General features: G+C 41.1%; 1 protein-coding gene across 4 annotated transcripts in view; it reads right to left on the minus strand.

Annotated features, from left to right (window-relative positions):
• HECW2 (HECT, C2 and WW domain containing E3 ubiquitin protein ligase 2) overlaps nt 1–22,461 on the minus strand; it is a 259,192-nt gene that overhangs the window by 185,740 nt on the left and 50,991 nt on the right. For all 4 annotated transcript variants that reach the window (XM_053283122.1, XM_053283121.1, XM_053283118.1 and 1 more), the window contains exon 2: nt 7,730–8,060. In XM_053283122.1, coding sequence (XP_053139097.1) covers nt 7,730–8,021 — 292 coding nt within the window. In that variant the 5' untranslated portion in view covers nt 8,022–8,060. The remainder of the gene's footprint in view (nt 1–7,729; nt 8,061–22,461) is intronic.

The following is a 22,461-nucleotide window of genomic DNA, read 5'->3' on the forward strand; positions in this document are numbered from 1 at the left end:
CAAGTAGGGAGAACTGTCACCCCTACAGCATCAGAAATTCCACTAGATACATACTTAGTTATTAGCCTTTTAATACAATAAGAAGTGAAGAGAAATTACTTGTCCGAATGCACTCAAGGTGAAATATTCTGACCAAGGAAGATCCCAATAAAGTGAATGCGCAAATTTAAATAAAAACAAAAATCAGCCTCAAGTGCTTACACATATTACCAGCTGGTATCTTTCCAATCTCTTTTATCCCCTTGAGGAAATTCACAAACAAGTTAGTTTCAGCCCACAGCAAAACCAGAAGTGAGAAATAATAGCAACTGAAGCCAAGCCAATCACTGAGAATATTTTCAGAATGTCAAAATTTTAAAGGCCACAGTACATTTTAGATACTGAAGAATCATATTATATGGTTGCATCCAGTAGTCCCTCTAATTTTTTTCATCTCTATGCAGAATGAGTTTTGTTCTGGGTGGCAGTATCAAGGCACTGTGTGCGCACAAGCATAGTGGGGCCTTCCTGATTCAACCTGAGCGAGATCTAAAATTAACTGAGCAGACATCAGAAAACTTGTGAGCGCGTGCACACGCCTTAGGGGGAAAAGTGGTTGCATCAGTTTCTTGGTGCATGTTTCTATACCGTTCATGAGGAGAAAAAAGTACAAATATGTGCAAAGGTTATCCTTTTAGCAAATACACAGTGTATGTTATTTGTTAAAATAGTGACTTTAATAAGCAATCAAACTGGTAATAAAATAAAATCTCTTTACCTATAGAAAGTAATAAAAATATACTTGTAGCCTCAGAACTTCAATCAGAAAAAAATTAAATCACTATACAGTATAAATATTCTGAACATGCATAAGGACTTTCTCACTTCTCCAGATTGGGCATACATGTGTCAACACATAGGCTCTTTTCAGATGTTTAAATGAACACCCATAGGTCAGGGGCAGAGGCTGCCACTGCAATGCCTTCTTCCCACACCCACACATTCATCACACTATCTCACTTTAAATATCTGTAAGGGACTGTCATTCTGGTTTCAATGTGTTTTGAAGAGGGAAAGAGAAAGGCTGCGACTCCATCAGATTAAGCCCAGCTATGGGAATGGAGGAATTAAGGATGATTCTTAGAAGATCAACAGATAACCCAAGAGCTTCTGGATCCAATGGTACAGGGAAACTCCTATTTGAACTTGTTGGCATGGAGCAACACACAAAAGGATGGAAGCTTTAAATCTCTTCAGAGTAATATGGACAAGGAAAACAGGATCCCAGGATAGTAGACCCCAATTTTCATGACTGGGTGAAAATATTTTTATTTTCTAAAATAAATGCCCAGGTCAAGGCAAACATCACCATCAGCCATTCCAAATGGGAAACATCCAAAACAAATGGAATCAAAGACACAGTCTAGATTCCACATCTAATAATATTAAGTTATAAATAGAAATGATTTGGTGTAATCAAAGAGAAGTTAGCACTTTTGGAAGGGCAACTCATTGCCTCCTGTAGTCCCAGTGGTGCAAAACATTTGGCTGCTTCCCAGCAATTTTACATTTTAAGAACTGTAAGCCTTTTGCCAAGGCTCAAAATGCTATCATGTCTGAATTTTGAGAGCTAGGGCCAACTGCAGATACAATGTACTGCTGAACCTTGAGTCTTTCCTGATTATATTCCATCAAGACAGACAGGACTGACTAATCCATAAAGGAATCTGATATTCTGTGAAAAGCATCAAATTGCTCTAAAATGCCATTTCATCATGCTCTGACCTATTTTTTTCATCCACAACAGCTTTTCATTTAAAGAATTGCTTTGGAAACTTCAATTATCCTTGTAACTGTGTGACTTGCCGGCCATGACCTCTTGTACCATATTTACGAGGTCATGTAGCACAGTGGTGAAGAGACTGTAAACCAGGAAATCTATAGTTTAAATCTCACTTCTACCATAAACTCACTGAGTGCCTTTGGGCAAGTTACTACTTCTCAGTCCTTTATCTTCAATACTCACCTTACTGTAGTACAGATAATGTATGTGAAAAGCTTTACACACTCTAAAGCACTATATAATGCCAACCATGACTTCTACTACTACTACTACTACTACTACTGCTGCTACTGCTACTGCTACTGTATGCAAGCAGTAGAAAGCAGGAGTACTTTTTCAGAGATTTTTCTTGACATAGGAAAGCAGCTTTCAACTCTGAGACTGACAGAGCCTTGAATTCAATTTAAAGAGACTTGCATAGGTTTTTTAAAGTTTGTATTAAATCCAGATCTTATTTTAAAATGTATTGTTAATGACCCACAAGTTGGGCAGTGATATATATGTGGGCATCTCCAATTGTCCCTCACAGCTTCAGGCATCTAAGGAAGAAATGGTGGTGTTCTTGTGCAAGAATGCTTTCCCCAAAGAGTCTCACCTGGCACCAACTCTGTTGTCATTCTTGGCACCAAGTAAACGCCTTTTTAATTCTTCAGGTCTCAATCTCGCTCCTGTGTGCTATTTTAATGAATTTATTTGTTTTCACTTATTTTACATTGTGCGCTGCCTTTGGAACATTTGTTGAAAGCCAGGACAAAAATTTAACAACAAAGGGCACGGCCAAGCTATCTATGTGGTCGTTAAAAGTAGACATCGACTTGACATCGACTTAATCAAGCATTATTGAGAACACAGACAAATTTGTTGCAATTACGATTAGTTTCAACAGGTCTTAGTCTACTTAATATGGAACCTGCCAGACTGGATCACTATTAAAAAAACTAAAGTCCTTGTGCTGAATTGATTTACTGATGAAATGTAAATAAGCTCAGCTCTGACATGTCATATATCATGTAAATTCCAATAATAATAGTAATAATAATATTATTAGCACAATATAAGTGGAAAATCAGACATCACCAAGACCTGGCAATGGCTTAAGAATGGCAACTTGAAGAAAGAAACAGAGGGTTTAATACTGGCTGCACAAGAACAGGCACTAAGAACAAATGCAATAAGAGCAAAAGTGAGAAGTCAACAACAAACAGCAAGAGCCGCCTTTGGATCGCACAGAGTGACTACAAACAAAGGCATGACAAGGTAGCAGGGATGATACACTGGAACATCTGCAAAAAGTACAAGCCACCTGCAGCCAAAAATTGGCGGGACCATAAAATTGAAAAAGTGGTAGAAAATGAAGATGCAAAAATATTATGGGACTTCCGACTACAAACAGATAAACATCTGCCACACAATACACCAGATATAACTATAGTCGAGAAGAAAGAAAAACAAGTCAAAATAATTGACATAGCAATACCAGGAGATAGCAAAATAGAAGAAAAAGAAATAGAAAAAATCACAAAATACAAAGATCTACAAATTGAAATTGAAAGGCTGTGGCAGAAAAAGACCAAAATAATCCCAGTGGTAATTGGCGCCCTGGGTGCAGTTCCAAAAGACCTTGAAGAGCACCTCAACACCATAGGGGTCACAGAAATCGCCATCAGCCAATTACAAAAAGCAACTTTACAGGGAACAGCCTATATTCTGCGACAATATCTATAATAACCAACAGTATTGATGATAAAATTCAGCCCTTGGGAAGGACTCGATGTCTGGATAAAACAAACCAGTCAATAACACCTGTCTGACTGTGTAAACAAGAAATAATAATAATAATACTATAATCAGAGGAAGAAAAATCAATCACAGTTACAAACTAGTTACATAGGAATCTTCCCTGTACTGAATCAGACCATTTGTTTACCTAGCTCAGTGTTGCCTACACTACCTCTCAGCAGCTCTCCAGGGGTTCAGAGAGGTTTTTCCATCCATATCTGCAGGTGCCAGGAATTGAACATGGAATCTTCCACATGCAAAGCATGTGCTGTAATATTGAACTACTGTCCCTCCCCAGTTAACTGGGTAAATGTAAGAATGACAACTAGCTGACCCCGCACAGAGCATCTGTGCAGTAGTTGGGCCCAGCCATGCTCCCCTCACACCGTCATGCCTGGCTTTCTGGCTGGCCAGCCGGCTGCTCCCCCACCCCCGCCACCCACTTCTCCCCCCCACTCTCCCCCCTCCTCACGGCAGCCAGGCCAGGGCCTGCCACTGCTGCCTCATCAGCCCAGCGGCCGGGTGGGCCAGGAACAGGCCATCCTGCCACCACCTACCACCTCCTCCTCCCAGCAGGTTTGACCCACTGGCCAGCCTCCTCCTCAGGCCGGCGGGGCTGTGCCCACCAGCCATCTGTCTCTCCTCAGGCTGGTGGGGCTTTGCTTGCCCGCCGACCACCTCCTCAGGCCGGCAGGGCTTCACCCACCCGCCGCTGCCTCCTCTCACAGCGCTCTCAGATCTCTCATGCACTCTTGCAAGATGTTGCCACACATCCCCATGCATGGACCATCTTCTAGAATTAATTATATAGACGAAGAGCACATTCTCTCTCTCCTTGGAAGGTTAAACTATTAGCTTCCATATGGAGAAAACCAACCTCTTTTATTGCCAATTTCTGCCATATCAAAACATGTTTCTCTCTAAGAGGCTGAAGAACTGAAAATATATTTGCATCAAACCCTATCAGTTGAGTTAAGTAGCTGCATGAAGAGAGAGCAAAGCATGGAAAAGGTAAATCTACAAAATCATCTGTAAAACAGACTTCAAAAATGCTACCAGGACCTGTAAGCAGATGCACTTGTCCTTGAGCTACAAGTCCCTCATTTCCCCACCATTTGTCACACAGTTTGTTTATGACAGATAACTATGCTTATTTTGGGGAAAGGAAGTAGTTCATTTTCTTTTGCATCATAAGAGTTAGCCAATAACATTTTTAAAAGGGCAAAAATACAAACTCTAGGTTTTTCATATTTTTCTGAACTAGGAAGTAAACATTTTCCTTTGTCTAGTAGCATCTCCATCAAACAGTTCTCTGTATGGAGAAAAAAATACATCTGAGCTGCTGCAAAACACTGGCACTCTGCCAGAGATTTCTTATGCATAAAACAAGCTGCACGTAAGCCATGCCATTTGTAGACAGAAAAACCAAGGATGCAAATATCTTAACTGACTGCAAGTCAAACTGGTTCTTTAAGAAACAGAAGGTTTTTTTATACCTTTATGACATCAGGAAGTAACAAGTTCCCCTTTCCCTCCAAGTGTTCCTTTCTTATGCTTTTCACAACTTCAAATAACTGAATGTAATAATTTGATATTCCCATAGTCCATGAAATATATATAGCAAATACCTTTTCTAGTTAGTCATACCCTTTAGTGCCAATTTACAGAACCATTCTTCAGATGGAAAAGTCACCACTAGAAAGATGCCTTGAAAGTCACTAATTTCCCCAGAAATGTTCACACTGGAGAGCCCTATTACTAAGCCATTATACACAATTTTAAATATTCGTAAGATTTCACATTACCTCTTCATAGGAGCCCTGTAACGCAGGCCAAGATTATTACAGCCATATTGCAGATGGTAAAGATTGTAGCTCACATGAGAAGACTGTAGCTCGCATAAGGCCACTTAGTACATGGCTGAGATTAGATTTGAACAAGAGACTTCCCAGCTCACATGCAGTCACTACACTATACCTGCACAACCAAAAGGTGACAAAGCAGTCACCATATTAAATGATCAATTACTTGGGCAAGTATTGCATTTTCCTAGGTTCAAAAATAATACATCCACTAGACAATCTCAAGGGAAGGCATCTGCATGGTGTATAACAAATGGTCAACTATGCATTTAGTGTGCTAAAAAGTGATCATGAGGAAAAGCCTCTGTTTAGAAGATGCTTCAGTTAACAGCTAAAACCTATAAGCTGCTGCACCATCAAGTAGGGGTGTGCACGGAACTGGTTTTGCTGGTTTGGTTTGAATACAGACCGGATTTGAACGGCCCGGCCTGGTTCCAGATCTGGCCAAACTGGGTCCAGTGTAGCCACCAAACTGGGCCAAACCAGTTTGCAGGCCAGTTCAAGGATATACTTGTAAAGGGGAATCCAGCTAGGATTCCCTTTTACAAGAATACAGGGGCATTCCCTGTAGTAAGGCCGGGGGTGGAGGGATGGGGAAGAAAGGGCACTCTGTACCTTAGGGGGACCAGTCCGGTTTACACATTACTGCCATCAAGTAGGTCAAGCAGATTCATGGACTGCTGGCACTGTGTTACTAGTTATGCAGGCGATGCAACCTAGGACTAGAATGGGTCAATGTCGCCATGTTACCAAGAGATACCATGATAAGATGCAGCAGAGGGCTGATGTGCAAAGTCATTCATGGCATAAAAATGGTCTGAGGGGTATTTTTCTCCTTTTCACTTCCCGGTAAGGGAGTTGGATGGGACAGAACTGGAATCCATTCAGCTACCATCATCCTTAAACCAGCTACAGTAGAACAAACTCCATCAGCTCAACATAATAGCAATAGCAATAGCAGCAATAGCACTTACATTTATATACCGCTCTATAGCTGGAAGCTCTCTAAGCGGTTTACAATGATTTAGCATATTGCCCCCCAACATTCTGGGTACTCATTTTACCGACCTCGGAAGGATGGAAGGCTGAGTCAACCTTGAGCCCCTGGTCAGGATCGAACTTGTAACCTTCTGGTTACAGGGCGACAGTTTTACCACTGTGCCACCAGGGGCTCATAAGGGAATAAGCAGTTATAATGGGATTACAAATGCATACCAACATGAGCTTGTCCCACTCAGTCTCACTGCAGCTATACCAGTGCAAGTCATTCTAAACTGTCATCAGGATTAGGGTGTAAGGCTGTAATCAAGGAGCTATCCATACATGTTTGAATCCCACTAATTTTAGTGGGAGATCATCTTGCATTTTAGGTCCAGGTTGGAGGTCTCTGGCAGTACTTTAGCTCGGAACCAACAGCAAAAGTGAAAGCATAATATTTAAAAAGACTGTTCTCGTACTAGAAGAGTAAGATGTAACTGGAGTTTCATAAACAGCATCAGTGTCTTTCATGTTAAAAACAGTCCCATGATTTTGGAGACGAGAAGAAAAAGAGAGGAGGGTGGAGGCACCAGTGAGGAAACAAAAAGAGAGGAGGAACCCTCAGATGCCTCACTGGTATATTTTATTAAGCCCAATGAGTTTCAGATAAAATCCTCTGCCAAGGACCCTTTCAAAACAACACCACATTTATAGAAGAGGCTAAAACCAACAACCCTCATCACAACTCTGCTACTTTTAAAAATGTTTATTGTCTTGAAAGTGTCCTTGACAAAAGATTTTATCCAAAATGCCTTGGGCCTCAAAGATACCAGTGAGACATCTGAAGGTTCCCTCTCTTGTTTGTTTGTTTCCATGATTTTGGAGCCCAGAAATGAAGTTATTTCAATTATCCCTCCCCACAAACATGCAAAGATGCAGAAAGAAAGTTATAGCTGGGTAGCCTATTTTGTATCTTGTGGAAAGAGCTGGCCCCTTAAACTTCTAAGCCAGTACTGCAAGCAACAGAATGGAAAGAGTATGGATACAAAGCATGTTCCATAATTTGGAAGACCAAGTTTCCATCAACATCAAGTCAAGGCAGAGTCAAATCTTTGGTAATTAAGCATGTTTTCACATTTCATTATATATAGGTAGAAAGATTTAAGGGAATCTTGTACTGTCTGATCTCAGATTCTATCTTTCCCTGAATGCTTCCACATATTAACAATAGAGAGTATATGAAACAAAAGAATAATTGTACAGAAAGGGAACCAAAGTTCTCACTTACCTATGTGATAAAGTCCTATCCAGTCCGTGGGATCCACTTCTTCTTTAATATCCCAGAAAATGATGAGGTTCTGAGATTGCCCTAAGGTGTATTCATACATGCTTGCTGTCAAGCTAGAGCGACTGTCAGATGTCACTAGATCAGTGTCACTGTTGGCACGCTGCAAATTCATGTTCTCAGGCACAGTGCCCTGAGATGCCAGACTCTGAAGGTTCTCCGGACTCAGAGTGTATCGTAGCTGGGGATTGCGCCGCCGCACAAAAAGGAGGTGTTCCCGGGCGGAGCTGGTCATTTTGGTCTTCTTCACACAGAAGATGTGTCACGCTGAGATCTGTGAAGAACAAAATTCAAGCATTAAATATAGTCTCTGTCCCTTAACTGTCAAGATCAGGAAACTGGATTAGGAGAACTAGGTAATTTTTCACAAAGGCCCTTGGAGAAAGTATTCTTTCTAAGAAACAAAAAGGCTTCTCACAAAGCTAGTAGAATATATTTCTTTTAAAAAAGCACTGGTTATACAGTTTTTGGCCTGCCTACCTTACCAAACTCACCTTCAGTATGAAGACCCTGTGCCTCACTGCCACTGCACTTTCCCTCCAGCACCAAAAGCCAAGTCGCTTGATGCTGGAAGGGATACTGAGGTGGCAGTGAGACACGGATTGGTGTAATTGGAGGCAGCGCACACTGCCCGATTCAGCAAGGACAGAGCAAGCATTGTTCTGTTTGCTGTACCGGTAGCATGCACTGCCTCCGATTTCGCCAACTCGTGCCTCACTGCCACAATACACTCTCCCTTCCAGGATCAAGCTTCTTGGCTTTTGGTGCTAGACAAAACGTGCAGCGGCAGCAAGAGACAGGGGCTGGTGAAACTGGATGCAGCACATGCTGCCTGGTACAAGGACAAGCAGCAGCGTACGCCAGGACAAGGACACAGCACACACTCAAAGTTGAGCAGAAAGGGGGACAGCGTCACTGCCATCCCCTGGCCTAACAGGCAGGGCTGGGGAGCAGAGGGCAGGGCTACATCAGCCCTGCTGGCAGACAGAGCCAGGAAGGGGAACAAGGTGGCATGTTGCCACTCGCCTCAAGCAGTGAGAGGCAATAAGACACTTCTGTGGCCTGAGCAGCAAACTACCCTGACATCCACATTATAGGACCAAACTTCTCATTGCTTTAAATGTATCATTTGCCTTGGCATATTTTCTTTCCTTCAAAATAGCAACTGTGAGGAGGCCGATCAGGATTGTGAATACAGTATGCAGGGAGAAGAGTTTACCTCCTTGACAATAGAAGATTCTCCTCCAGGGGCAAAAGGCAGCTTCAGCAATCCAACATATAAATATGGGGATTTTTTTAAAAAAAAACCCTCTGCATGCCATAAAAACTTCTCTGCATGCCATGCTTACTGTCCATATCAGGGGGTCCCATGGCTGCTATTTTAAAATTAAAAGAACAAAGGCAAACCAGGTTTAAAGTAAACATGTAGTATGGCCCTCAGGTGCCCAGGAATTCCAAAGTCAGTCATCTCTGATTTATAACAATCCCTTTTGCTTGGAAACCAGCTTCCTTACTTCAAGCAGGAAACTAGGTCAAGCATCATTTGGGGGGAAAATACTTTGTATGTCAGGAATTAATACATCTTACATGCAGCACACAAAAAACTCAACTTCTTTCATTCACCATCAACACCTGTCATGACAGAATTCTGCACTGGAACCCAAAATGTAACATTCAGTCCAATGCAACACAATCAAATTGACAGTCAAGATAGCTTTGCTGCAACAGTTATTTTTCCAAGAAAGGAGGAGATCCTGTATCTTAAGGCTGTCCACTAGCTAGTATTTAGTTATCCCAGTCAGCAAAACCATGACCTGCCAGTGATTACCAGGGGCCGAGCCACCATTGCTCTGGGTTTTATTCAAAGAATCTGGGTTGCTGTGTTCAGAGGTTGCACCTGGCGCCTCAGATACACCCTTGCATCTGACGTCAGATGCACACGGGGCATGGACATGTCTGCCAACGGGACCAGGCAGCCCCGTTAGCAAGTAAATAGTAAATTAAAGCCAGCCCAGTGGCTGCCAAGCGCCTTTCCCTACTTGTAAAGGCAGGGAGACAGGGAAAGGCGCTCCAGCAGCCATGGCGCTGGCTTTAATTTACTATTTGCTTGCAAACGGGACCGCACGCAGCCCCGTTTTCACACATGACTATGCCCCCTGCATGTCTGATGTCAGATGCAGGGGCATCTGATGTCAGATGTGCATGGAACTGGTTCCGTGCACTCCCGGGAGGTGGAGTGGTTGCTTTAAGGCACGGGGAGGGTGTCCTTACCTCCCCCACTGTGTTTCCCCTGCTGGTGCTGATGCCAAAACTGCTGACACAGGGCAGCTGAGTACCTTCTTGCCGTTCTAGTCAGTGTAATACCAGAAGCGGGCAGTGTACCTGCACATGTCATGCACGCACGCTGGCCACTTCCGGTATTACCCTGACTGGGGCATCAAGAATGTACTCAGCTGCCCCATGTCAGTAGTTCTGGCGGCAGCGCTGGTGGAGGAAATGCGGCGGATGAGGTAAGGACACCCTCCCCCAGGCCTTAAAGCAACCCCCACCCCGCCTCTGAACAGGCTCGAACACCGGCATTTTGAACTGGTTTTGCACTCCACAAGAAGAGCGCTGAACCGGTTCCTTGCACATCCCTAGCAGCAGGCTAGACAGGGGCCATCGGCATTCTCCCTACGCCACTGGTGAGTAGTACTGTGGTCTGAATACAATGCTACCAAAACTTTAGATTCTGTTGTGGTTCACCTTATCCACAAGATTTTGACCTGCCCTTGCCTTTTAAATTGGCCCATCAAGGTATTAAATTGAAGAGTCACATCAGTCATTTGTAAATGCTGTCCTCTGCTTACAGATCCTAGTTGCCTTGGATTATGCTGTACATTCTTTTTCTTTCTTTTAACTTAGTTAAATATGGTTTAACTCACACTCTCCAAACAATTACTTGTGACAAGTTATCAACCATAGTTACAAGCTGTGTATGATATAGTCCTAACTGAAGGCAGATTGTGATTACTGTTGGCATTACTTTTTCTAACAATGCTACATATACTAATTATAATTGCAAATTTTAATTGTAAACCACCCAGACGCGCATGTTTTGGGCAGTATAGAAATATGATAAATAAATAAATAAATAAATAAATAAATAAATAAATAAATAAATAAGCAAGCAAGCAAGCAAGCAAGCAAGCAAGCAAGCAAGCAAGCTAAAACCAACAAACTGATATTGGCTTTACGTTGTTCCATAGCTTTAAAATACTTTCTCTAAGAATTTTGGAACGTATCCCCCCGCCCCAATAATATACTGGTGAAACTCGGAAAATTAGAATATCGTGCAAAAGTCCATTAATTTCAGTAATGCAAATTAAAAGGTGAAACTGATATATGAGACAGACGCATTACATGCAAAGCGAGATATGTCAAGCCTTAATTTGTTATAATTGTGATGATCATGGCATACAGCTCATGAAAACCCCAAATCCACAATCTCAGAAAATTAGAATATTACGTGGAACCAATAAGACAAGGATTGAAGAATAGAACAATATCTGACCTCTGAAAAGTATACAGTGTACTGTGCTTGACTGGCCAACAAACTCGCCTGACCTGACCCCATAGAGAATCTATGGGGCATTGCCAAGAGAAGGATGAGAGACATGAGACCCAACAATGCAGAATTGCTGAAGGCCGCTAATGAAGCATCCTGGTCTTCCATAATACCTCATCAGTGCCACAGGCTGATAGCATCCATGCCACGCCGCATTGAGGCAGTAATTGCTGCAAAAGGGGCCCAAACCAAGTACTGAATACATATGCATGCTTATACTTTTCAGAGGTCCGATATTGTTCTATTCTTCAATCCTTGTCTTCTTGGTTCCATGTAATATACTAATTTTCTGAGATTGTGGATTTGGGGTTTTCATGAGCCGTACGCCATGATCATCACAATTATAACAAATTAAGGCTTGACTTATCTCACTTTGCATGTAATGCGTCTGTCTCATATATCAGTTTCACCTTTTAATTTGCATTACTGAAATTAATGGACTTTTGCACGATATTCTAATTTTCCGAGTTTCACCTGTAGACTAATATAATAGACTGATTTCATAAGCATAACCATGTATACCACTCTGGGTTCCTTGGAGGAAGAGCAGGACAGAAATGTAACAAATAAATAAATAAAATATTCATCACAAAGTTATGAACAAAGCAGCCTTGATCCAGAAACAGGAACATACAACTGCTGTGTTGCAGGTGGGGATGTGTATTCACATCTGCATTGCACGGTGGATGGATGAGAATGCACATCCACATCTCACAGTGTGTGGATATTTATTTATTTTTAATTTCTATATGGACTTCTTACCCTCCAAAATTATTCACAATAAAATACAAAGTACTAAAGTTTTTAAAAAAATAATCACCAGAAAGCATTGCCAATTAAAATAATTATGATTAACAAATTAAGAGATTTATTCTAATGCAGCATCCAAATATTTATAAACAGTGTCAAATCCTATATGGAATCTCATGCAGAATCCTGCTTCTCATGTGCAGATTTGCTTTTTGGGGTTGGGATAAGTGTTTTTCTTCCAGCAATGGTTATAGTCTTAAAATGAAATTGCACTCTGAATATCTTTACTTACACTTTGATCTTAAGCATGTTTACATTTATCGAGTCCCATTAATGTCAACATTTTAAACATGTGTGTGCATGGCTTTGTCCTAAATTCAAAGTGTTCCTTTTGTAATTAGATGCTGTTTTTGTAGCTACTGTATACACTGGAACTCTTCCTCCAGGGGTCAATAGGGATTGGCAGAAAAAGAATACCTGGAGATTCAAGGTTTGTCACCTCTGAATTCTACTTGCAAGAGGAAGAAAAGTATGATGCTATTCCACAAATATCCTAAAAATAAAACCAGCCAATCTTTTTTAACCAAAAGATCACAAAACGTTTAAGAAGTGGGGAGGGGGAATATCATAATCCTTTAATCCAACCATGAGATGCAATAGCCTCTGAAAGGAAATTCACAGATGAGTATGCATAACCAATAAGCTATTTGAATTCTTTAAAAAGTAGCTCAGTAGAGTACAATGCCATCATACTTATGATGAAAAAAAGAATCACTTGTGCTGAACTAAGCTCTCCATAAAACTGAAAGCTAAGCCAACAAGCTGTTTAGAGGTTATTCTATTAACATCTTCCACGAGCTTTTCTGAAGAATGAACATATGCTTTGGTCTTTAGATGACTAGCTTTAACTAAGGAGGAAATTAGGTTACTAAAAATCATATACTCGTTTTCCAACATGAATTTCATACTTATTTAGAAATATCTCCAACTCATAGAATTTCAGTGTTGAAAGGGGTTGTATTCTATCATCTTCTATTTTCTCTCTCAGCCTAACCTACTTCACAGGGTTGTTGTGAGGAGAAACCTAACTATGTAGTACACCACTCTGGGCTCCTTGGAGGAAGAGCGGGATATAAATGCAATAAATAAATAAATAAATAAATAAGTTTTATTTTTAGAAATTTGTCCCAGTAGGGATCCTGTAGAGTGTTGTGAGGCAGGGGCGGGGGCGGGGGCGGAGTTAGAAAAGAAAAGAGTGGGGAAAGAGAAGGAGAAAATGGAGTTATTTCTGAATAAACTCTTAATTAAATCTATATAATATTACTTTGTGTTTGTGAGGGAAGCAGCTATAAAACAGAAAGGAGCCAGAATAGCGTAATAGTTAGGGTGTTGGACTAGGACTGGGAAGACCCAAGTTCAAATCCCCGTTCAGCCATGAAACTCACTGGGTGACTCTGGGCCAGTCATGTATCTCTCAGCCTAACCTACCTCACAGGGCTGTTGTGAGGATAAAAATAACTATCTACACCAGTCTGAGCTCCTCAGAGAAAGAGAGGGATATAAATGAAAAAAACCAAACACACAAAAACTTGAATTTCTTCTATACTAATCTCCTGCTCAGAGTAGGAGACTGCTATAGCACCACAGACTAACAAAAACTCCAGCCTAACAAAAACTCAAGCACACTTTTAAAAAGTAGACAAAATGCTTGTCATTGTGCCTGAAATGTTCTGCCTGCATCATTCTATTATGTTCAATGTACTAGGTCAAATGGGTCAACTAAAAACATAGTACAGAATATTTCTTATAGCTTGAGCTATAACTTTTGAAACATAGCTGTGGAAATGTGGTTGAAATAAAGTAGTTCCGGAGCTCCCAACCTGTGCTACTCCAGATGTTGCTAAACTAGAACTTCCATCGTCCCCCACAACAATGTATTGTGGCTGGGGTTGATGGGAGTTCTAGCTTAGCAACATCTGGAGTTCCGCAGGTTGGGGATCCCTGAAGTAGATTTTTTTAATGTCAGCCAGTGAGTTTATGAATAAGAATTAGGCAGTGACTCCATTTATTGCGCAGCACTGGCTCAAAACTGTGTCCCACTGCAAAAATGAAAACATTGGTCTCACAGTAAAAAGTTAAAGATTTGAAAGCTGGGAAATATCTGAATATATTTCACATTGTCGATCCACTCCTTTCATACATGACACATTAAAGCAGAGGTGCACCTAGGTAATTTTGGAGCCTGGACCTAAAGGCCTTTGGAGGCCCCCCTCCCCTGCAAATTAAGCATCATCATGCTCGGCTGGGCGACCACACTGACTAGAGGGGATTTGAAGGCCCCCAGGGGCTGTGGAGGCCCTGGACTTTGGCCCCAAAGTCCAGGGGTAAGAGTGACTCTGCATTAAAGTACCTTTCAGCTCTCATGTTATGTGTCATTGTCACATTTGAATGTTGTAATGGAACGTAGAAAAGAAGCCATATGTCCCTTTCAAATAACACAGGTTTACACTTGCAGGATAGACTGGTTTGGGCACAAACCAGTTTAAGATTTACTGTACATGGGAAAACAAGTCAGTCACATTTTTGAAGTGACCAGTAGTTTAGAATCCCAGGTTTTCTAACAACCAACATATAACCAGCCACTGGGAACAGGAAGCATCTTTCCATCTCACATTTCCTTCAAATGTCACAGAATTATGAAAAAGGGATCTCACTACCTGACCTATGTGTGTGTTTCCTGAGATGAAGCTCAAGGTGCACCTAGTAGAGACGCACTAGGAACAAAAATCTTACAGAAATCATACGTCAGATTAGCAGCAAAGCATTCGTTTTCAAACCACCAGTCCAATTCTAAACATTTTGACTTGGAAGCAAATTCCTCTCATTTCAACCAAAATTACTTCTTATAAGAAACTGTGTTAGAAGTGGAATCTTGAACTGAGGGTTGAAGGAACATACAAGTGGGGATTCAGGCTGCAGGGTATCCCCAGCCCCTAACAGGAGTGTTCCTGTTCAGGGCTCTGGTCAGCCTGTAATGAAAACCTTATAGTGCTGTCCAGGGCTCACAGAGATGACGAGCTTTCCCCAGAGTGCTTTCTAGATTACACACCATTCAGCAGTAAAAGGTTTCAGCTTGGCAGGATCATTTTGAAAACATACATAGCTTGCACAATCCTCCTATAGCAGGAAAATACAGCTGGTTGGGGTGGTGGTGGTTGTGCAGTGCACATACAACATTGTAGGACTAAGGATAAAAGCCGGAAGAAGGCATCGGAAATGTGAACGGCACCTTTCTGACAGCACAGGGACTGCAATATCGAAACACAGGCAGTATGGAAGCACACTTAGTGGACACTAGTGACACTATTGTAGTAGTGTATTGTATTATGCTACTGTAATATGGAAAGCACCCAGGAGTGGAAGGGAAGGGGCGTTTTTGATCCCCTTTCCCACCCTCCTGAAACCTTCCCCTGCTGTGCTACATAGTGCTAAAGAACTTGGCTTGAGACTGTTTGCTTAATTTCTGTATAGCAGTGGAGTGTGGAGGTTTCCGAAGTGTAGAAAATGGGGGGCAAATAGTTTTCCTTTCCTTACTCCCCAAAGCTCTTCATCTACTGCAGGGAGGGGGGCTTTTGAAAAATCTTCATGGAATCCATTCCCACCATTCCTAAATCCCCACTTTCAGCATACTATAAACTATCAGAAATCCAAACAGGCATTTTCCCTGTGCCCCCACCCCCGCCTTTTTAACCCTACACAAATGAAATACCCAACATCCTGTAGGTGCTAGAAGCCACTAGTATGAGTGTTTTTCAGGCAGATCTTTGGGGTGTTAGGGACAAAGCAGTTTAACTTAAACATGAATCTAGGGTGTATCCTGAATATCCAGAGTATGTTACCTTATTTTTACGTGCCCCAAATTTGCTGCCCAACTGACAGGCACCAGACCACCCTTCAGTATATTAAGAGCATACTTAGGTTTAATTCATCTGGTAGCATTTACAAAGAAAAAGACGCAGAAAGCATCTTCAAGTTAGATGCAATAGCCAGTATATAAAAAGGATTTGAATACCTATTTTGATTAAATGCCCTCCCTCATTTCAAGGAATCAAGGCAGATGCCAAATGCAATGCATGCTGTTCAGACTGCACAAAACAGATTAATAAGTTCCTACTTTCCCCTGCGCATTTCAATATGCTACTATTAAGCCAAGTGAATATTACTTTATCTTTATTTGATTTGAAAGCGAAAAATGCTGTTTGAAAATCCAGTTTAACATAATACTATGGCTGGATGCGTCTGTGGGAATCTTTGCCTTAGCTGGACATGCATAGCAACCTAGCATAATAACACGCTCACCAATTAGATAAGGACGATAACATGTAGCAATTAAATTTCATTGACTCAGCTTTTCAGAAAATAGGATCTTGTTTTTAAGTCTATAATAGAAAAATGTAGTTCAATAAAACCAAGATTTTTTTTTAAAAAAAACACACAATTCCCAATATATTATGTAATATTTTAAAACCCAATACATGACAATCCAATATGTTAACTAGAAATCACTCTTAAGCTTCCTAGCAAAATCTAAATATTCTGATAATAAGATGCTGGCTCTCTTTTAAACTGCCTGGCAATTCATGCAAGGTTGCAAAGGTACTTGTAATTTTATCCATACCAATGTAATATGCAGACTGAGTTAATTTTATTTTCGTAGGATGTTACAGCACAGTTGAGGGGGAAAACCCTGCCATTAAAATAGGTTGGTAACTGAGACATTTCCAATTTGCTTTATTCAGCAATCTGGTTTTTTCCTTGCCTCATTTGGTCATGCAGCCAATTAAAAGCGAACAGTATCTGTACTTCCTGGTATGACCTACCAAGCCACAATCTGGATACTAACAGTATATGGGCAGATGGCTGTTGTACTTAAGAAAACCTTCCAAAGAATCTCACTAAGCTTTCCACTGGCACATTGATTGTTTCAGTGATACAACCAGAGCCTCAGTAAGTAACAGCCACATTCATCTAGTTTTACGATAAAGAAGCCATTTATGGATGACAGTTCTGGGAATATCAGTGCATAGAGATGGGAGCAGGATCGCAACCCAATGCCTCCAACCGCTGTGCGTTGGTTGATGAGCTACTCTGCACAGCAGTAATGCACACGAAGTTGAGCATGCTATTTAAATGCCCTGTAAAAATACTGGGCACAAATCATTCAGTGAGAGCCTAAATGTGTACAACTTGTACCTGTGTAGGCTGTGAGCAGAATGTGTAGAAGTCAGGAGATGAGGCCAGTGGGTGCAGGTCCATGTAGCTGCACCCACACGGATACCCTGAAATTATCATCTGTATAGGGATATCACTCCATCTGTAATGTGGAGTGAATGTTACAGGGAGGGGGCTGGTTTCAAGACTACCAGGTCATCTATGAACTCACTAAATTTCCTTACAAGGGCTTCATTTCATATCCGCTGCCCATCCCTTTCCCATTTCTCAGACCACTAACACGGAAACTACTACAAAATATTTGTGTATGGATAAATATGGTCTATGAACTAATGTACAAACTAAAAGTGCAGTATAAATTAATAACAGATTTTTTTAAAAACTTGCCATTTGAAGTTCTGCTTCATTTTGCATTTGAGCCAAGAATAATATTAAAAGATACATCCTTAGCAGCGTTAACAAAAGAGAAGTCTCCTTCAGTTCACACAGTGCCCTGTTTTATTCATATTAGTGTCAGTAAATCCTTTCTTGTTTATGCAGGAACCTCTCTTTATAGCTGAAGGCTGACTGTTGCTAGTACAGTCTCTTCCCGCAGTAGTTCTATCAGTAGACATGATGATCGATAATTGAAAGGGTGGACAAGAGGCACAGGTCTGGTCTGTATTTACACAAGAGAGGGAATCCTGAACAACCATGATTTTGAAGAAGCCTCTGGCTTTAAAAAGAAGAGAGCCATGGAAAAATACACAAGCACTTTCAGTTAGTGTGTACTTTCCAATGACAGAGAAAGTAAATGCCAGTCAATTTAGAAGAAGGGATGAGTAAAACAATATGCTAAATGACTATATGAGTTGGGGGAACTGGGAGGGAAGTAGGATGCGCTCTCCATTATCTTATCCCATTGTTTGCTGAACTGGTGTAACTTTCCCTAGCAACACATGCCTTGCTATCTGTTATTATGCACTGTAGGGATGTGTGGAAACAGGATTCGGAAGCCGAATCACAGGGCACCTCCCAGGTGCCCCTGTGCCCGATGTCAGCATGCACATGCTCTCTATGCAAAAACACTGCCCACACAAATGGCGGCACACATGTGCATAGACCATGTGCATGCCAGCATCAGCACAGGGGCAGCTGGGAGATGCCCACTGGCACACAGTTAATCCTGGGGGGAGTGCTGGGAGTACAGGGATGGTGACAATTGGAGGAGCAACAGGTATGGACCTGCTCTCCTCTACTTTAAAGGGGCTGGGGAAGCTCTCATTTTAAAAAAATAATGGATGTGCCTGCGGGGGTTTTAATTACTGTAATGGTTTAATTGTTGTTTTAAAATGTTTTTAAATTGTTAGTTGTTATATTGTTTTTAATTTGTTTTAGCTCTTTACTGTTTTTAGTGGTTTGTTTTAACTGTAAACCGCCCTGAGCCATTTTGGAAGGGCGGTATATTTATTTCTTGTTTGACACCAATGGCAATTCTCTTCCAAAACAAATAGCAGTTGTATATAGGAGTGATCTAGACTGTGGCAAGGGCTAGGGATCAGTGTTCCCTCTAAGGCATGCACACGATCACAAGTTTTTTGATGTCCGCTCAGTTAATTTTAGATCCCGCTCAGGTTGAATCAAGAAGGCCCCATTCTAAATGCATGTGCGTACATACTGCCTTGGTACTGCCTCCCAGAACAAAACTCCCCCTGCTAATTTGGCAAAGAGGTGCCTTTTTAACCTGGTGATTCTCTTTATTTAGCAGGGGGAGAGTAGCGGGCCCTATCCACCCCCAGCACAGTACCTCCACTGACTGTTGCTGGTTTCTTTTTAGATTGCGAGCCCTTTGGGGACAAGGATCCATCTTATTTATTATTTCTCTGTGTAAACCACTTTGGAAACTTTTGTTGAAAAGAGGTATATAAATATTTATTGTTGTCATTCCGTACACAGATCAAAAAAATTAAAGAGAGTACTGCTAGGGATGTGCCCAAACTGGCTCAGGTGGGCAGGGATCGTTTCCTTTAAAAGCCTTACCTGCTCCTCTGACACCCCACCACTTTTCCGGGCACAGTGCTTACTTTCCAAAAAGCTGCGTGCAGCTGCGGCTCTGATCCCAACAGCCTGCACGTGAGGTTGGCACACACATACTGTAGCTACCATGCATGTGTGTTGCTGGCCATGCAAATGGCCACCACAGACACTTGGAAAGCGAGCTGGGAGCAAATTCATTTTGCATTTGCAATGCAAATTTGCAAATTGCAATGCAAAACTTGTGTGCACTGCATTCTGTGAGTGCAGCTTGTTCTGGCCATAGGGAACAATGGGGAACTTAGCACACCCCATATTCCCCATAGATAGCTCCCAGGGACACCAAAGTGGGTTGTGTGGGTGCTACCTAGCACCCAACCCACAGAAGAAAAGAGCAAGCTGGTGATTTTTAAACAATTTTTTAACCTTTCCCCCAAACCCCCAAAGAATTATTTTTACTATAATAAATTTTACTTTTTATTTTTATGAAACATCTATGTTGTTTGGAGGAAGTTTGTTTATTTAATTTAATCACCCGCTTGCCCATTTCTTTTGTGAGTTGGGTGCTGTGTTCCCGCTTTTTTTTTTTTTCATCAGTGAGCGGAATGAATTTTGTTCTGGGCAGCAGTATCAAGGCAGTGTACGCACGTGCATTATTATGTGCCACTATAGATACAACACACACACCATAAATATGGAAAGAAAGAAGTGTACTTTACAATTCTATTTATCTGTCTTCTGTTTTAAAAGGAATTAATTTGCCATTGGTGGTTGAAAGTGGCCTACAAAATAAAAAGACTTGTCTATGTTTTGTCTATTTAAATTTTTCATCCTTGCTTTCTTGCTCTTAGCTGTAAAATGTTGATTGCCTGAGTGTTAGTTGCCCCTACAATTGGATAGTTACAGTAGGCTTCCCGTTTCCTTCTAAATATCCTGGAGATCGAAGCTAACACATGCCTTAGATTAACCAAACTAGTTGCTTGTGTTAAGAAACACAGTGGCTTAAGCAAGGGGAGCAAATGAAATAAAACAAATATATAAGCATTGGGGCTTTTCTGTTTTAATTCCCTTGAGAACGACACGTTCAATCAGCCCAGCTTTGTCCACTTCCTATTCAGCTCCTCCCCAAGCTTTGCATTTACATTCAAATGCTGCAGAAGAATGCAGCTGAATGAGTTACAGTAGACTGCTGCTTGTGCTAGGCAAGGGCAGAAAGGCAGGTTTACCCTTTTTAACCATACTACTGCCACTCTCGCTACTGTGCAACTGTTGCCGTGTCCATCTCCTTCCAAATTCATAGGGACTGTGTGGGGACTAAAATCAGCCTAGGACCTATGCATGGGGAACAATGGAGTGATCTGAGTTCCCCATTGCTCCCTATGGACAAATCACGATTCCCACCCCCAACCCACCCCAAATTTTCAATTTGATTCATCAAACTGGCAGGCAATGGCTGGCCACTTCAATGAATTGATATGAGTTTTTGCAATTTGGTTCTAGGTCGAATCAAATTGCAAACAATGATTCATGCACATCTATAAACACTTGGTGGTAATAACTGAGGACATATCATAAAAGGGGACAATGATCCTAAAAGGGGACAGTGATCATAAAAGGGGACAGTGACAACCATATGATCCAGCAATAGGTCCACTGATGAGTCAGCTCAACCCGTTTGGGCTATAACACAACCTAATAATAATAATAATTATTATTATTATTATTATTATTATTAAATTTTATTAAGAATGGTATATTTAAACAATAAATGATTATCAGTATATCTGATGTACAGATAATATCAATTAACAATAATATATTATTTAAAAATATTTAAAGGGGCTTACTGTTGAGGGGGAGGCAAGGAAATATACTTCTAAATCCATATAAGCCCTTGTAATTTAAATTTTCTATATCAGATTAATCTGAAGTGGATGGTGGAAACCAGCACATTATGTTTTGACTTTTATATTGGTTTCCACCATCCATTTCAGATTAATCAATATATAAAATCCAAGGGGAAACTAGGATACTACTTAAATTTTTCAGAAGTTAGGGGATAATTTTTAGTGCTCTAGAGAAACATTGCTCTAGAGAATTCACTAGGCTGCGGCCCCTGCCGCACCCCATTTAGAACCAGGACAGGCAACATGTTAGTTAGTTTTCACTCTTTTTATGGTGTGGTGTTTGTCTTTAAAAGCAGACACAATTATATTATAACAGTAAGACTAACCTGCTTTGCAAGCATTTCTCCGGACAGAAATGAAGTGGTGAGTCCCAATTGCTCTCTGCTTAATTTCATTTTGACAAGTGGAGAGCTGAAGTACAGCTGTATGAATTGCCCAAGGCCATCCTAAAATACTTAAATCAAAATGGAAGCCAAATGCAATATCCACTGGATTATTCTGGCACTGCTGTAGACTTGTCAGTAGTTTAAACTTTAAAGAAGAGATGCAAGGGAAAGAAGGCCAAAGAATCACAATGCAAAGTTTGGCACCAACACTGAGAATCATGTAATAGAGCTGGCATCCATTGCAAAAGGAACTCTTGCCAATCAAACAGAGGTCAGCACTAGCAAACAGAAATAGAGGGAGGGTTATATGAAAGACAAATTAACTAACAATTAGAAATGTGCTAACAACATGCTCTTGGTGGCAATGAAGATCATTATGCAGAGAAAATAGCAAGTCAGTTAAAAAGACTCTAAGCATTCCATTGTGATCTACACTCAACACTCAACATCATTCAATCCCCTACCCAGAAAACAATTTAAAAGTCATAACAGCGATTTCCGATTTAAGTCTCCACTTTTAACCCTATTTAATTTTAGCCTTTTAAGTTTGGTCAAGATGCTTCATTTCAATGAATCTCTCAAACACTCAAACATAAGTAGCGGGGTGGCGTGGAAGAGGATCTATCTTGCAGCATTTCTATAATCAAGGTGACAGCTGCACATCCCGCTCCAATGAAGCAAGAAGTGTGGGGAGCAATCCGGAGTACTTAGTACCTCCTAAGCAAAGAGCAATGAAGCTTGGGGTTAACACAGAAAAGACACTAGCCATGCAATCACACA

The sequence above is a fragment of the Hemicordylus capensis genome, chromosome 1 (genome assembly GCF_027244095.1).
Source record: "Hemicordylus capensis ecotype Gifberg chromosome 1, rHemCap1.1.pri, whole genome shotgun sequence".
Lineage (NCBI taxonomy): Eukaryota > Metazoa > Chordata > Lepidosauria > Squamata > Cordylidae > Hemicordylus > Hemicordylus capensis.